Genomic DNA, 16,327 nt, shown 5'->3' on the forward strand with positions numbered 1-16,327 from the left:
GTTACTTTGTGAGGGTGAAAAGGGTAACTATTGCATTGTTCTGTACACCTGAAACTAACAATAAAAAAAATTCATACACTCAGACAATGAATATTACTCAGTGCTTAAAAGAAATGAGCTATCAAGCCATAAAAAGACATGGAGGAAATTTAAATGCACATTACTAACTAAAAGAAGCCAATCTGAAAAGGCTGCATACTATATGATTCCAACTATATGACATTCTGTTAAAGGTTAAACTATGGAGACAGTAAAAAGATTAGTGGTTGCCAGAAGTTGAAGGGGGATGAACAGGTAGAGCACAGGATTTGGGGGGCACTGAAACTCTGTATGATACTATAATAATGGATGCATATCATTATTCATCTGTCAAAACACATAAAATGTACAACACCAACAGTGAACCATAATGTAAGATATGGACTTTTAGTGATAATTATATATCAATGTAGGCTTATCAATTGTAACAAATGTACAACTCTGGTGAGGAATATTGATAATGGAGGAGGCTATGTATATATGGGGGAAGGGGTATATGGGAAATCCCTGTACCTTCTTCTCAAATTTGTTGTGAACCTAAAACTGCTCTAAGAAACAAAGATTTTTAAAGTAAATTTATCACAATTTTCAAAAATGAAATAACTGCAGCTATCTGCAACAACATGGATGAATCTCACAAATAATGTGAAGTAAAAGAAGATAGTAACAATTCCAAGTATATAAAGTATATAAAGCTCAAATATCTCTAAAACAAAACTGTGTTGTTTATGGATATTTACTTATATGGAAGATAAACTTAAAAAGACAAACAAAGAAATGATATCACACTAGTCATGATAGGGGTTACCTCTAGGATGGTGGAGGAAAGTCATTACTAGGGGTTGTGGGAGCAGGGGGGGTGAGGGGTATTATCAATATATATTTCTTGTTCTGGGTGGTCATTACATGGGTGATAGCTTTATACATGTTTTTTTTTAATTGGCAGTTCTCTTTTGGATGCTTCTCTTTTCTTAATGAAATGGAAAGCAAGGTCACCAACTGGGATTGAGGATGGAGAAAGGTGGGGAAGGTTTGATGAGAAGGAAGATGGTATGAAAGAAATAAGTTGGAGAGTGAACAGAACAGAGAAATATAGTATTTTTTAATCTTATTAGTTAATACAAACTTTTCACTTTTTTCCTGAAATTTTTATGCTTTCTCTCATATATAACATTATTTTATTAACTTTAATATACTACAGTGTATGCAGTTATCCCAAAAACAGTTAAATTGTTATTTATTGTTTTAAAATAATTTTTAAAACAAGTCTTAATAGACCATATAATTGTGATAATAGTTGCAATACATTTGTCATTTATTATTTCACCTTTTGCTTTTAGAAGCTGATGTAGTTTACATTTAGACAAAAATACACAGGACTTATACAGGGATTTTTATTATTTTTCTTTCAACTGTTTATACCAACTAGCTTTGGTGTTAAGTTCTACATAACTTTTAAACAGACACAGATATTTATTACCTCATTTTATTGATCTCAAGCCCAAAAGCCATTTTTGAATGTCAGAAAATATAACCACATTAAAAATCCAGAGTACTGTCCCACCTCATTAGGTCTGCATGGGATGAGACATAGGAACTCATCTGCAGTTATTCTGTACCAGCCATTTTCTGTCGACCTCACTCACAAATGCTCTCTGATCTCATATCACCCACAGCAGTGTCTTTAATTCTGTGATGTTCAGTGAGGAATTCTCACTACAAGGATCTAGAATCAGATCATTATAAATGACAAATTCTGTTTGGTAGGGAGGTGCAAGTGGAGGTCATTTATCATATCTATAAGGGGAAACTGCAATATACTGTCATCTTGGGAATCCTCAAAATTACAGTTGAACTGAATGGGACAGTTAAGCAATATGTTTCTGTTGGTGAAATTTCATTTCCTATAGTGTTGCTAATAGCAAGCACGCTATCAATAACAGAAACTCAGCAAATGTTCCAGTTGAAAGTTATTTATTATTATCATTATTATCATCTGCAGCATCATCATTATTAGCACAAAACTAAATCCGCTAATAAAAGAAAACAAAATCACCCCCCAAAGGCATGTGTCTTGCTGACAGTAAGTCAGTAACAATATCTTCATGCACAAGGGACAGCACCCTGAGGATAAAGACCATATCACAGTTTGATAATCAGTTCAATAATTCAGCCAACATTATTGAGCACCTAGGCACAATGGGAGATTTAAAATGTGTACAAGAATCCCTGCTTTCAAGGAGTTTTACAGTCTAGTAAGAGGTATTGAAGAACACCAAGAACACAGGGCCACATAGATCAGCAACATAATGTACGAAGTGTTATTGGAGAGGGGCGTCACAAGAGACTACCATCACATTTAGTTGTGGGAAATCAGAAAAGGGTCCATAGAGAAGGTGGCATCTGAGTCGGGCTTTGAGGTTTTGGAAGGATTTTGGCAGAGTGGCATATGGAAAAGGAGCACTACAGGTGGACAGAATAGTGTGGGCCAAAGCATGGCCATGGGAAAGTTTGTGGCATGATTGCATCCAGGGACCACACTACTTCTCCTCACGCCCACCTCCAGCCCTAACAGTTCTTGTGACACCTTATCAGTTGAGGCAAGTCTAATTTAGGATTTCCAGCCCCAACTGCCACCCTGAAGCTAGGATCCACAGCCTTGAGAAGTGAGAGTAGTGGTAGTAGGAGTAGTGAACGAAGTCATGGAAATAGAGGCATTTGAGAAGTTCTGTGGAATCCCCATCCTAAGAATCAAGCTTAGTTCTTTGAAGTTGGAGTTCCTGGTTCTCTACTCAGTTTGGTCCAGTGGACAACTGTAGGGGTCTCAGAACTCACAGTGCCTAATTAAGTTTCTTCTTACTGTCAAAAAATTCCTTAAAGGAATGACATTTCATTTCGGTTACAAGTTATTTAAAGGCCTCCTGGGTCTGAGGCTGTTGAAGCGGTGGATAGACAGGAGTGACTTTCTTTTTCTAACCAAGGAAGGCTGCTGGGCTTTGTCTGTGCCCAACAGGCTGGTAGTTGGGAACTTCTCTAGTGCACTGGCTGTTCAAAGATGCTAAAGTATGATTGTATTAGGTAACCAGGCCAAAAAAGGTAGGTATTTAGACCAACCAGGGAAGGCTTAGAATCGCCATGGCCACACTTCTTGCAGCTACTCAGTCTTTCAGCTCTTTCCTGGAATGAGACCTCCTTAGCAGAAAGTCATGGATAGCTGTAGTGAGGCCCCATGTCACACTGGACCTTAGGATGACCAGGGAGCCCCCACGGTAGATCAGGGACACCTTTCGGCCCCTAGTGTCCCACACATTCTGGATAGAGGCCCGCAGGCTGGGCATGCTCTGCCAGCCAATATGGGACTGCATATTGGCAACTAGCACAATCAGAGGATAGAGAACTAGGCAGGTGATAGTTCCATTGACACTCCCAGACACCAAGGCAGGAACCCAATTGGGCAGGCCTTGCTCTGCCAAGCCATCCTGGATGGGGTCCTTGAAGGAGAAATACAGAGCGCTCCCCAGGCTGTTCCTGAGAAGGACAGGCCAGAAACCACGATAATAGCCCAGCGACAGCCGCCCCCAAAGCCCGTAAGAATTGAATTCCTTGAGAATGCTGAAGGTGCTAGGGAAGCGAGCTTGCTTGCGACCATCCTGGAGCACATTTTGCACCCTTTCAAAGGGGCTGAGAGCCACAGCCTCCACCACGCCAGACATGAGCCCTGCAGCCCAGCGGTGTCCAAGGGAGTGTGGCCCATCAGGGGAGAGAGAACATAGCAGGCTATCGTAAGTACCAAACAGGAGAGTTCCTTGCAACGTCTTGGAGAGAAGAGGTGGGTAGATTCCCCTGTAGAAGTATTTAGGGCCTTCGTGCCAAAGCTGTCGCAGAGCTTCTGACACCGCCACAGCATGGATCTGTTGTCGGAACACAACCTTATAGATCGGAAAGGTCAGAAAAGTAGACATAAAATTGGAAATGGCCCCAAGAGTGTAGGCCTGGGAATGCCAGCTTTTTTTTCCAGGAACTTCTGCTCGAGTCCAGTGTTGAAGCTCCTTCCCAGGAGAGTGGTTCTGTTCTGCCATGCTGGAGGCTAATTGGTTCAGATGGAAGAAACTGGCAAGAGCGGAAAAAAAATAGGTTAGACTGACCATTAAATCTGTTGGTGAGCATTTTCACTTCTTAGTTAGAAAGAGAGCCCCAAGAAACTCAGCTCTACGGATACAAGGCACTTTTTGGGCCAGTTTCTAAGAAATAAGCACACACTTAAGAACTCATCAACCTGGGGCAGCTGGTTAGCTCATTTGGTTAGAGTGCAGTGCTCATAACACCAAGGTTGCCGGTTTGATCCCCACATGGGCTGCTGAATTGTGCCCTCCACAACTGGATAGAGGCAACTGCTTGACTTGGAGCTGATAGGTCCTCGAGCGCCCTCCACAACTAGATTGAATCAACTACTTGACTTGGGTCCTGGAAAAACAAAGTGTTCCCCAATAAAATAAAATAAAAAAGAATTTGTCAACCTTAAAGGCAGAAGTCACCTCTACAAGGTTTTGCTGACACAGCAAATATTCTAATATTCAAAGAAGGTTTACGATTGATGAAAATAAATTTGGGGAAGGAGGGTTCCAAAACCTATTGCACTCAGCTTTCACCACCTGACATTTTGCATTTGATCAATTGCTAGAATAAGTTGCTATTCTCTTTCCAAAAAGTGGCACTATCTTGTAGAGGCGGAAAGGCATTAAAAAGCTATAGTCCAGTACTTTCTCAAAAAGTTGGTAGAAATTAGAGGAGTGGGGAGTCTCCCTGTCTCCTTTTCTGTACATTCCTGCCTATGCTGTAGCTGTTTCATGGCAACACCCCACGCCCCTCTCCAGAATGAGGAACAGAAAGAGAAGAAGCTGTTCCTAGAAATTCAGCACGAAAAGGCTCCACACCTGGCAATTTCCAAGCTTAACCTTGTAGACCTGTAACTATATAATAGAGCAGGGGCTCTCAATCTTGACACGACTGACATTTTGGGTCCATGTAATTCTTTGTTCTAGTGCCTTTCCTGAACATCATAGAATATTTAGCAGTATCCTGGCCTCTACTAGCTAGATGCCAGTAGCACCAGCTGTGACCTACCCAGCTATGACAACCAGAAATATTTCAGACACTGCCATATGTTCCAGGGTGGGGGGCAAAATTGCCCCTGGTTCAGAACCACTATAACAGAGGGAAGAGGCAGTGCAAAGACTCCAAACTATTGTTCACACCTGAGAATGGTTCTGGAGCAGATTGGGTAGTATGAGAGGTAACCAGGGAGCCGGTGAAGGAAATTTAGGATTAAGAATAAATCAATACTGGGGCCAGCAGAGTGGCACGTTGGTTAAGAACTGGCTTGGGACGCCAGAGGGCCCCGGTTCGGATCCCACATATGAGGGCCAGTGACACTGCCCTCTACAGCTAAGATGCTGAACAACAGCTCAACCTGGAGCTGGGCTGCTGTGGGTCGCCGGCGACTGCGTAGGCTGCAGTCCCCTGCTGCAGTGGGTTGCCATAAGCTACCATGTGTAGCTGGCAGCCAGCGTGAGCGGCCAGCAGCCGCAGTGAGCGGCCGTCCAGAAGCCGGCGACTGATCTGCCTCACCCGGGAAGAGCGCAATGATGGTGCCAACTTGGGCCAGTGAAGCAACATCCTCCACAACTAGACTGAAGAACAAAAGGACAGCAACTTGTCTGTTCCCCTTCCCCCGATTCCCCAGCACTGTTCCCCTCCCCCAATTCCCCAATTAAAAAAACCTAAAAAAAAAAGAAGTCAATACTTACTGCAGATCTGAGAACCTGAGGCAATTTATGGTGAATAGGAGCTCCACTGGGCTGAGAGGACAGGGCGTGCTGCAGTGGGAGGTGGCGTGCTGAGGAGAGGAAGCATAGATGTGTGGGTAGGGGACAGGAGGAGGGGGGAGAGGGCAGATGACCAGACTGGGGACTCATATCTAGGCCGACAGGAAGCCTGGTAGGAACTGCAGACCCAGGAATTTCACACAGAACTCTGGGCTGTGTGGTCCTGAGGGGAGGGAAGTGTTGGGGCTCTATGCTAGCAGCTACTGGCCTGCTCCATAGGGACAAAGGGGTCCCAGCAGGTTGAGGCCCTGAGGAAGGGGGGAGAAGCCAGCCACTGCCAGAAGCCCACTGCAGCCTTCCCTGGGCTGCTGCGCCCAGATTCTGCCTTTGGGGGCTTCTCCTTTCAGAACCACCCCTCCCCCATCAGCGCCTCCCTGGCTTCTCACTCCTGTTCCATCCGTCACCCCACAATCTGTCCTCACAACCCCCACCCCAAGCCTCACTCTCACACTCTCTTGGTGGAGGTGGGGAGGCTCAGCCTCCCCTGCTCTGCCATCACCCCTCCCTACCCCCACATTCCATGTTTGCCTTAAGCCTCAACTCCTAGCCCTCATGGCCAGAGACTGGGAGGTCCCATCTGCCTGGGACCCTTTACCTGAGAACTGGCCAGGAGCAAAGGCTCAAGAGGCCTGCTTCTTGCATCCCTCTTGGGCACTTCTGGGCCCCTGGCAGCCACCTCCATCTCTCCAGAGCCCAAAGTGACCCCTCCTCCACTGCCAGGAAGGAGGTGGCTCCAGTCAAGCCCCCAAAGCCACAAGGGCCCCAACATTCCCCAGCTGTCCTCCCAAGGGCCTCTTCCCCAAGTTCTACCTGCACTTAAATAAGGACGGGTGGGGAGGGGAATGTCTGTCCGAAGGATTTTGGCAGAATGGCATGTGGAAAAGGGGCACTACAGGGGCACTCTATTTCAGGGTGCAATAAGATTCCACTTCTTGGGCTGGCCGAGTGGCTCAGTTGGTTAAGAGCTCACTCAAGAGTGTGAGCTCTGAGCAACAACGGTTCGATTCCCGGCCCGAGCTGAGCAGCCGCTGAGCTGCCAACAGGTGGCAGGATGGCTCAGCTTAAAACAAATAAACAAACAAAAAAAAGATTCCACTTCTTCCCCACATTTTCCTGAGTAACCTATAAACAAGTGTTGACTAGCTGCATAAGGCAGGCTGACTTAGCAGAAAGAAAACTGGGCTAGGATTTGGCAGACCCGCATTCTTTTTTTTTATTAAATTATTTTTTATTATGAAATACACACTTTTTAGAATTAGTTTCAGCTGTACAACAGAGTGCAATAGTTATACTTTTTAGCCCTCGAAGTGACAACCCCCCTCCCCCAATCCGCTGCCCCATTTCCACCCCAATATCATACATATCTATTACAAATCCCTTGACTCCACTCCCACACTATACTCCACGTCCCATGACCATATATATATATATTTTTTTTCACTTATACTTGACATACAATATTATACAACATCAGCCAGACCCGCATTCTAAGTGCCAGTTCTGTGTGCCTTTTAGAAATTCATTGGCATCTTGGACTCCCCCATCTCAGTTATAAAATGAGCAGACAGGGTAAAATGCACTTGGGGCATCCTCATACTATTCATGTCACAGAGGGTTGAAATGGGGAAATTTGGGCAAATATATGATAGAGGAATTAATTATGCTTTGCCATCCCTGATTCTTTCTGCCATTTTTGCCAATCATTTTCAGGGATTACAGGTGAATAATTTAGAAATACCTTACCTTAAATACCAAATTCATCATTTAATAAATCGAATTCTTCCTATTTTATGGGGAGGCGGTAGTCTACTTTTCTCCCATGTATTGTTCTGTGAAGATGCCAGGCTTTGGAGGCAGATGGACCTAAGACTGAATTCTGCCTCCACCACTTACTTAATTGTGTGACCTTAGGCAAGGCACTTCACTCAGTCTTGGTTTCTTTGGCTACAAAATAGGGACAGCAAACCTCCCTCAAGAGGTTGTTGCAAAGATTAATAAAATCAAATGAGATAAAGTGGTTGAACATGCATGGCATGGTGGCCTCGATAAAAAGTATTTTTTTTTAAAAAAAGGATGCTTCTTGACCTCTCCACAGAGCACACACTCCTGTACAACACTCAGGCCAGCCAGAACCACAAGATGTAGTATGGTGGAACAAATCCATGTTCACTGGGAGGCAAGGAAGACCTTTCTTCTGTGAATACCAAGGTGTCTTGAAACAATCGTGGACAGCCGGGTCCCTTAACATGAGTTCCAAAGTTGAGACCACAGGATAGGCCTAGAGTGGACTTTGAGCTGTTACTCCCTGTAACCTATGATGTACCTCCTGCATTTACAGCCTAGTAAAGTAAGCCCAGGGGATTCCAGACTCCCCTGGCCAGTCTAGTCCAGGTGGACAGCCTGTGTGAACACTCCAGGATCGAGCCCCACATTTATCCATTCATCCAGGGCGTCCCTGAGCCAGTCCTTTGATCAGCCCACAAGCATGTATTGATCATCTACTAAATCACTTTGGGTAAATCTCTGTGGAGCTGGAGGTGAATAAGAATTGGTGCCTGCCCTCAAGGCCTTGGGAATCTAGTGGGGGAGTCTGGTCAACAATGAGCTAAGCTCTACTGGAAGACAAAATAAAGGGTGTACTAATCAAGGTAGAGCAGAAAGACAAGAACAATGGATTCCACCCGGGATAGGGAGCAGCAAAAAATTTCTCCCAGGAGGGGCATCTGACTTGATTCTTAACCAATGAGCAGCCTCTCGTTAGGTCAGACATTCTAGGCCGAGGAAGAGGACTAAAGCACAGTGGCCTGCAAGCATAAGTGGTGCATGGCACTGGACATAGGCCATGGGAAGGAGACAAATCTTTGACTCACACAGAGAAGCTGATTTAGAATGAGGGCCACATTTGTTTTCCCCACCACAGTGTGTTTTGGCATACAGACATAGGCTCTGGAGTCAGACAGCCCTGGGTTTGAATTTCACGGTGCCATTTCCTAACTTTATGATTTTGGCCAAGTCTCTTCACCTCTCTGAGCCTCAGTATCCTTATCTGTAAAATGATTGGCATGAAGGTTGCATGAGATGAAGTATATAACACGCTTATCACAGTACTTGGTATTTCAGTTGCTTCATGTTATATTAGTAGTTTTCATTAAAAAAAATGAGGTTCCAGGAATAAAGGTAATATTACAACTACATTGTTCTAAACGCTAAAATCAGTCTAATGCACTGGGTCATCTGCAGTGTGCATTTTCAATTTTTTGTTTGGAAGGCAGCAGAGAAGAGTTGTTCATGGCCTTTGGAGTTTGACAGCACTGGGCTGTAGTCCCGGTGCCTCCATTTACCAGTTGTGTGGCCTTATACAAGTTACTTAACTTCCCTGAAACTCAGTTTCCCTGCAAAATGGGAAAACAATGTCTGTCTCAACAGGGTAGCTAAGGAGCTTAAATGAGATAACACATGGAAAGATTCTGGCATAGAGGAGGCAGGCAGCCAAGGGCAGCTATTATTGTTTCAACTGAAAGCATTACTCCCTAATCTTCAGGCTTTTAAAGTTTCTTTATGGAAACTGGAAAATGTGGTCTCATTAGAGCCATGAATTGGAACACACTCCCACACATGAGGCCAGAGATAAGTGGTGCTCTGTATCCAACTGGAGACATATTAACAAATCTTCATCTCAGCCTTACACTAAGAGACCTTCACTTTGTTCTAATAGCCCGATCCAGGCACCATCACACAGTCCATTTCCTTTCAATATTTTTTTTGTCAGAGCTTTTAAGATCTACAATATATAGTCTTTGTCCTATTTGATCCCACCCCACCAGGTGCAACCACAGATCACCTAATTTGGTGACAAAGCCAATTTAAACACAGAAGAAGGGTCTGCTGAGACCAGGGTCAGATATCATGAGACTGGGGAGCAGATGCAAGAATCTTAAGGAAACCCAAGAACTACTGCCAGCATCACCCCTGACCGTGTAAGGCAAGCCTTCTACCTCCCACACCCTCTACCCCCCACAGTAGTCCATCCACAAGAGAAAGTCCACAGTCTTCAGGTGGAAGGTGCTTCATCTCCAAGTTTGAATTGTTTATTCCAAGGAACTCTAGATGTTAGGTTTGTAAATAAGAAGGCAAAAAGGAGCAGGTGAAGTACCTTGGCAGGTTGAAGATGAACCCAGCAGTCAAAGAGCATCAGATCGTTCATTTGCTTTCAAGCATTAGAAGTCAAGAACAAGCCCCTCAAGTCATGGAAAATGGAGCAGGTTCCCTAGCCCCTGGCTTCACGGCCCATTCACTCTGGGACAGCCCTGCATGCCGTTTCCATGGAGTTGCTCCTTCTCTAGGGCCAGTGATGGCAAACCCAGCAAAGGAGAGGTCCCCTCAAGAGCTCACAGACGGGCAACCTAGCAACCTGTCCTGAAGCCAGGAAATGAAAGAGCTCTATCAGCGGCAGAGAGCCGTGGTTGGGGGTTAGGTCAAATTGTGTTTCATTTATCACAGTTCTTTCTCAAGTTCAAGTTGAAAAAAGAAGCTATTACATTCTTACAAGATGTAGGGGAATGGTTTTTAACCATTTCTGGGCCACCGACTCATTTGAAAATCTACCAACCTGTGAACTCAGAAAGATACACAGAGTCCAAATTCCTTGCCAACCATTTCAGGAAAGACTCTAGGTGGGAACCTTTGCTCTGGAGTTACGTCTCATGACAGGTATGTTTTGGACAGGTACATGGGCAGCAGGCCTACTTACTTACTACACTCAGCACGATGTGGTGTTTTCAGCAGTGGTTTACAAACCTCTCTACACCTCAGAATTAAGAACAGAACTGTTTAAAAATATAAATCACACTCCCCACCCCTCTTCCTAGTAAAGCCGAATCCCCCAGAGGTGGGGCTCAGGAATCTGCATTTCTCACAAGCTCTCCAAAATGATTCTGAGGCAGCCAGCCTTGCACCTATACTTTGGTTGAAAGCATGGGTTCTGGCATCAGAGACTTGGTTCATATTTTATCTTCACCTTGTAATTTCAGGCAAGTTATTTCATCTCTCTGAGCCTTATGTTCTTTGGGGTTATACGCTGTAGAAATAATGTTTTCCTTTTTAAAATAAACTGGCCGTTTGTTGTAGTATAAAAAGAGAAAGAAAAATGCCTCACTTTCCTCTTCTGTACAATGGATACCTTGAAAGTTGCCTATCTCTTCCCCCACCTCTCTCTCAGCACTACCAGCACACCAAGGCTGCTGTTGAGATGGTTTGAAACCACTGGTGTAAAAAGGCTTGCTAGGCAGCTCAGCCAGGCAAATAGTTGGCATTTGGAGAACAACAGACTTGGGTGCAAAATCAAATGATGATACTTATTTGCTATGAGATCCCAGGCAAGACATCTGTGCCCGTTTCCTCATCTGTGAAATGGAGACAATAGTCCTTACACTCGAATTCCATATTGTTCCAAATGGGCCCTCCATCTCCACTTTGGCTCTTCTCCACTAACCCTCGATCTGAGAGTAGAGAGGAGTGTTTACCAGAGGCAGCCTTTGAAATCAGACATGTCGACTTGGGCGGGAGCTCTTAGCTCTGGACTTCCTAATCGTACTGCCTGGGCACTGAAGCCCCCTCTCTGTTAAATGGGCACGCTGCTACCTTCTTCCCCAGGCTGCTGAGAAGAATCAATGAGATGTCCGTGCAAGCACATTTGTACGCAGAAAGCGCTCAGTATATGTTTTTCCCCCTGCCCGCTAGACAAAGGTGAGGAACTCTTACTGTTCACTTGCTTTCTGTCCCACCTCGTGTTTAATGGATCCGGTCTCAAAGCGCGAAGGAGAGTGAGGTGGAAGGGGAGAGAGAAGAGGGAAGCGAGGGGAAAGCAGCAAACTCACGAGTAAATTGCAAATCGGCCCGATGCGTGCGTCCAAACTGCACTTGACACCGCGCCGGCTCCCGCGCCTGTGTGCTGCAGCACCCGCCCCCAGGCTCCCCTTTTTGCTAGCAAAGGCCGGGGTCCGAGGCTGCGCAGGGAGGCTGCCCCCGCGCCCCACTGATTGGCCGCGTCGCCCGGCTCATCACGTCTTTCATCCCAATTGGGCAAAGGCTGAAAGAAGCGGCGGCTGCTGGGAGGGCCCAGCGGGTAGGCGGGGGCGACCACGGCTGCCGTGGGAACTGTGCAGCCTCGACTTGGCCTCCCCCATCTGGGCGGCGGTGCGAAACAGCTCGATCTCGCAGCCCCGGGTCGCTAGGGGCCGAGGAGGCGTCATCTTTTCCCCCCCATGCAGGACCACAGAGACGAGAGCGGCATCCTTCGCTGTCCACGCAGGACCATCCTCTGCCCACCGGCCGAGTACAGGTAAAAAAAGGCGGGGGGGTGCGACTGCCCGGAGCGGGGAGAAGATGGGGGAAGCCCCACCAGGACTGGGAGGCTCTCCGCTTGGGGAATGGATATTTGCGGGGCAGGGAAGGAGCACTCCCGTAGCCCGGCTACACTGAGGGAGGAGGTGGGGTGCCACTGGGTGCTGCCCAGTGGGTAGGATTTGCCTGAATTGAGAGGGGGTGTTTTCAGAGGGTGGTAAGAGGCGCGGCGGTGGGGAGGAGAATCGCAAACTGTCTGCCTTGAATCAATCCCCTTTGCCTCTCCTCATCTCCTCCTGCGGAGGAATATGAGGGCGGGTGTGTCCAACTCCTATTCCCTTTCTCAGTGACAGGCCATCAAAGCCGAATCCGAACTTGAATTCTGTGCAGCTGATTGCAGAGCTGGTAGGCTGACGATTTCCTTGGGAAAATGTAATGGAGGGGTCACTTTGGCTTGTATTCAGAAGATGGGAGAGGGAATTTTCCATTTGAGTACAGCAGAGGTTGGAGGAGGGGAGCGGGGTGAGGGAATGGGGCTGCTTCTGACCCATCTCTTCACTGCCTTGCCCTCCGTGACGCCCTGAGGACTGGGATATTCAACTACCGGTGTACAAAAGTCAACTTATCCCTGAAGCAAGCTTTCCCACGGACGGTACCTTTGCAGAGGCTGGAAGTGAAATTAAGGCCGCACACTTTGTTTTTGAGTTCATGTAAGCATCTGAGCAATAACAGGTCAAAGTTTGAGGAGGGGGGTGTGGTTGAAACCTGAGATGGTAAGTTTAATGGAGATCTTATCACCACAAAGCTGTAAGACTTAGACCATTGCATATTATTTTGAGAGCCCAACTCAGTTCCACCCACTCTTACCTAGAATTCGAAGCAACAGTTGCCCTTTCCCCTCCTTTCTGGAGGACTGACCAGAGGGTATGGATGTGGCTCTGAAAAGCATCCTTGCTAGCATGGGACATCCCCTAGCTCCAGAAGGTTGTAATTGACGGTCTCCTGCAGGGTAATTTTAGGGCAGTGGGCAAGTATAAAATCTACTGCAGGGCGTTCAGGAAGGTAGAGAAAGTGACTGTAGACTGCTTCCCTGTGCTCTCCCACCTTATGGACCCTCCCCCCCCCTTTTCTTGACAGTTCCTATTGAGATACACGGAAGGAAGAGCCCAGGAACGTTGCTTTGAGTATTCCTCCTGCAGATTAGGCTTTTCTAATAAGCCTGAGCATCTTGTTATATATAGACAATCATTACATCATGGCTAGCATCATTGCACGTGTGGGTAGTAGCTGGGGGCAGAACACACCCTTGCCCCAAGACTTGGGGGGAGGAGTCTTGGTCCTTTAAAGGTCAACATGGCAGAAAGAAACATGAAGTTGTTTTCAGGGACGGTGGTGCGAGCCCAAGGGGAAGATAACTTTGAAAACTGGCTGATCCAAGTCAATGGGGTCCTACCAGATTGGAATATGTCCGAGGAGGAAAAGCTCAAGCACCTGATGAAAACCCTTAGGGGCCCAGCTGGGGAGGTCATGCATTTGCTCCAGGCAGTCAACCCCAGCCTAAGTGTGGCAGATTTCTTGAGTGCAATGAAATTGCTGTTTGGGGAGTCTGAAAGTAGCGTCAACTGCCCATGGTAAATTTTTCAACACTTTGCAGGCACAAGGGGAGAAAGCCTCCCTTTATGTGATCCGTTTAGAGGTGCAGCTCCAGAACGCTATTCAGGCAGGGATCATAGCTGAGAAAGACGCAAACCAGACTCGCCTGCACCAGCTCCTTTTAGGGGCTGAGCTGAATGGGGACCTGCGCTACAGGCTGAAGCATCTCCTCAGGATGTACACAAATGAGCAGGAACATCTCCCCAATTTCCTGGAGTTAATCAAGATGATAAGGGAGGATGAGGATTGGGATGACACTTTTATGAAACTGAGGTGGGCAAAGAGATCTGAGCTAATCATAGAGAGGGCAGCAAGCCCTGTGGCATTTCAGGGCCCCCAGCCAATAGCAATCAGCAGTGCTGACTGCAGCGTGAGAGAGCTAGAAGATATCCTCAATGACTCAGATGAGGATGTGATCCTGGTGGCGTCTCCGGACCCTCCACTTCCATCCATGGGTGCCGCTCCCCTCAGAGGCAGGGTCAGACCTCAGGATCAAACACTGGTCATTGATGCCCCCAGCAGTTCCTGGGCTCAGTCTCCTTCTACCAGTGGGGTTTCTGGGGATATGCATAGATCCAAGAAGCGAAAATACACAATCCACAATCCGCTGTTCCTGTTGTGGCACGGAGGGCCACTCAAAGGAAACCTGTGACAATGAGAGCAACAAGGCCCAGGTATTTGAGAATCTGATCATCACCCTGCAGGAGCTGACACATACAGAGGAGGAGAGGTCAAAAGAGGTCCCTGGTGAACACAAGGACCCCTCTGAGCCACAGTAAGTTGGTATACCCAGCCCTAAGTGAATCCTTAACTATATTCGACTAGTGTTGAGAAAAAAGGGGGTGGGAGTGTGCATAGGCATCTATGTACGTGAACTAATACACAAAGTGTCTTTCTTTGGGGGAAGAAGAGGTCTTGGATACCAGCAAAGTGAAGGGCACGGCCTGACCTCTGTTCCTGCTCCCTCCTCCATCTGTGTATTCTGTGTTTATTTCCTTGATGACTTTATTTCATGAAAGGAGTATAATTCTCTGTTAAACTTTCAAAAAATAGAGGAAAATACAAAAACTCTAAAGTACAAATTACCTGAAACACTCCACTCTTATATAACCACTGTCAGCCATTTGATGAATGTTCTTCTAGTTATTTCCTGTACCTGTGTACGCAGATAGATATATGTACAGAGAAAAGTGATCAAGTATCAGTGCTGTTCTGTACTGTGTATTTTTCACCAAACAATATATGTTGTGGCTGTCTATGTCAATAAATATATATAAGCATCAAGTTTAATGTCTCTGTGTTAGTACTTTGTATAGAGGAAAAATAAATAAGAAAACTAAATATAAAAGCTGTAACGGGGAGGGTCATACTGTGGACTTTTTATCAACCTCATTTACAGATGAGGGAAAAGGAAGCTGAAATGGGCTCTATCTTAAAGAGCCCCTATCACAACTGACTGGTCTCCTGAGTCACAGAGACAAATCTGTACCCACTAGTTACTAATGTCCCAATGCTTGCTGCTCCAATGCATATAAGAAATCTGATGATGGGAGGGGGTGGGGGCAAAAACGGTGAATGACTACTTCAGGAGCTCCATTCCTGTTCACTTTGGGAAGTGGCAGCTCTCCCTTCCCTGGGGAGATTCCTTAGATTGCTGCTAATGCTGCTTCTGGACAACACCTGATGGTGACAAGAAGACTGTCCTTTGCACTGACATTACCCTCTACCTCCTCCCCAAGTACAGAAAAAGCAGCTGTTCCTGAGAGTTCAGTAACAGGAGGCTCAGGTCCCCCAAGCCTCACCCTAGCTACATGCTAGAAGATGCCAGCAGCCCAAGGATCCAAGCTAACCTCACCCTGACTCAAGAAATGGAAATAGCCAGGGAATGATGAAAAACATTCTGGATGCCAGGGCATGTGAAAAAAAACGGGAATTGGAAAGCCCACATACCCTTTTAGAACTGAGGGCATTAGGAAGAGAGAGGGCACAGAAGGAGCTTCCTGGACACCAGCTCCTGCCCCATCTCATGGCCTCAGATTGAAAGGTGATAAAAAGTAATGTGTGACCTCAGTCCCTGAGGGTCCTATGTTCCTCATAGTTGTATCAGTTCCTATCCTTGTGAGCAGGACAAGGTTGGGGGTGGGGGGATGATTTCATTTCAGGCAGGGAGTGAAATGAATGCAGACCTGAAGGAGTTTGTCAGGAAGAAAACAGGGCTGAGAGGACAGGGCGTGCTGCAGTGGGAGGTGGCGTGCTGAGGAGAGGAAGCATAGATGTGTGGGTAGGGGACAGGAGGAGGGGGGAGAGGGCAGATGACCAGACTGGGGACTCATATCTAGGCCGACAGGAAGCCTGGTAGGAACTGCAGACCCAGGAATTTCACACAGAACTCTGGGCTGTGTGGTCCT

The 16,327-nt window shown here is 46.5% G+C and overlaps 2 protein-coding genes across 8 annotated transcripts in view; one reads left to right on the forward strand and one right to left on the reverse strand.

The window, feature by feature from the left end:
- Positions 1-1,352: 1,352 nt before the first annotated feature.
- SLC25A53 (solute carrier family 25 member 53) overlaps positions 1,353-16,327 on the reverse strand; it is a 49,874-nt gene continuing 34,899 nt past the window's right edge. For 5 of the 7 annotated variants that reach the window (XM_019633489.1, XM_019633488.1, XM_019633487.1 and 2 more), the window contains one exon: positions 1,353-4,149. In XM_019633489.1, coding sequence (XP_019489034.1) covers positions 3,198-4,149 — 952 coding nt within the window. In that variant the 3' untranslated portion in view covers positions 1,353-3,197. Of the gene's footprint in view, positions 4,150-5,846; positions 5,936-11,800; positions 11,882-16,327 lie in introns of those variants that run through there. The other 2 variants (XM_019633493.1, XM_019633492.1) reach the window with 2 other exon arrangements.
- On the forward strand, positions 12,021-15,196 carry ZCCHC18 (zinc finger CCHC-type containing 18). Its single transcript, XM_019633486.1, is given in 8 exon segments — positions 12,021-12,264; positions 12,614-12,671; positions 12,852-12,976; positions 13,404-13,576; positions 13,579-13,886; positions 13,888-14,511; positions 14,513-14,694; positions 14,827-15,196. Coding segments are annotated over 5 exon segments (1,278 nt in total). The 5' UTR covers positions 12,021-12,264; positions 12,614-12,671; positions 12,852-12,976; positions 13,404-13,521; the 3' UTR covers positions 14,936-15,196.

The sequence above is a fragment of the Hipposideros armiger genome, unplaced genomic scaffold, assembly GCF_001890085.2.
Source record: "Hipposideros armiger isolate ML-2016 unplaced genomic scaffold, ASM189008v1 scaffold_1322, whole genome shotgun sequence".
Classification (NCBI taxonomy): domain Eukaryota; kingdom Metazoa; phylum Chordata; class Mammalia; order Chiroptera; family Hipposideridae; genus Hipposideros; species Hipposideros armiger.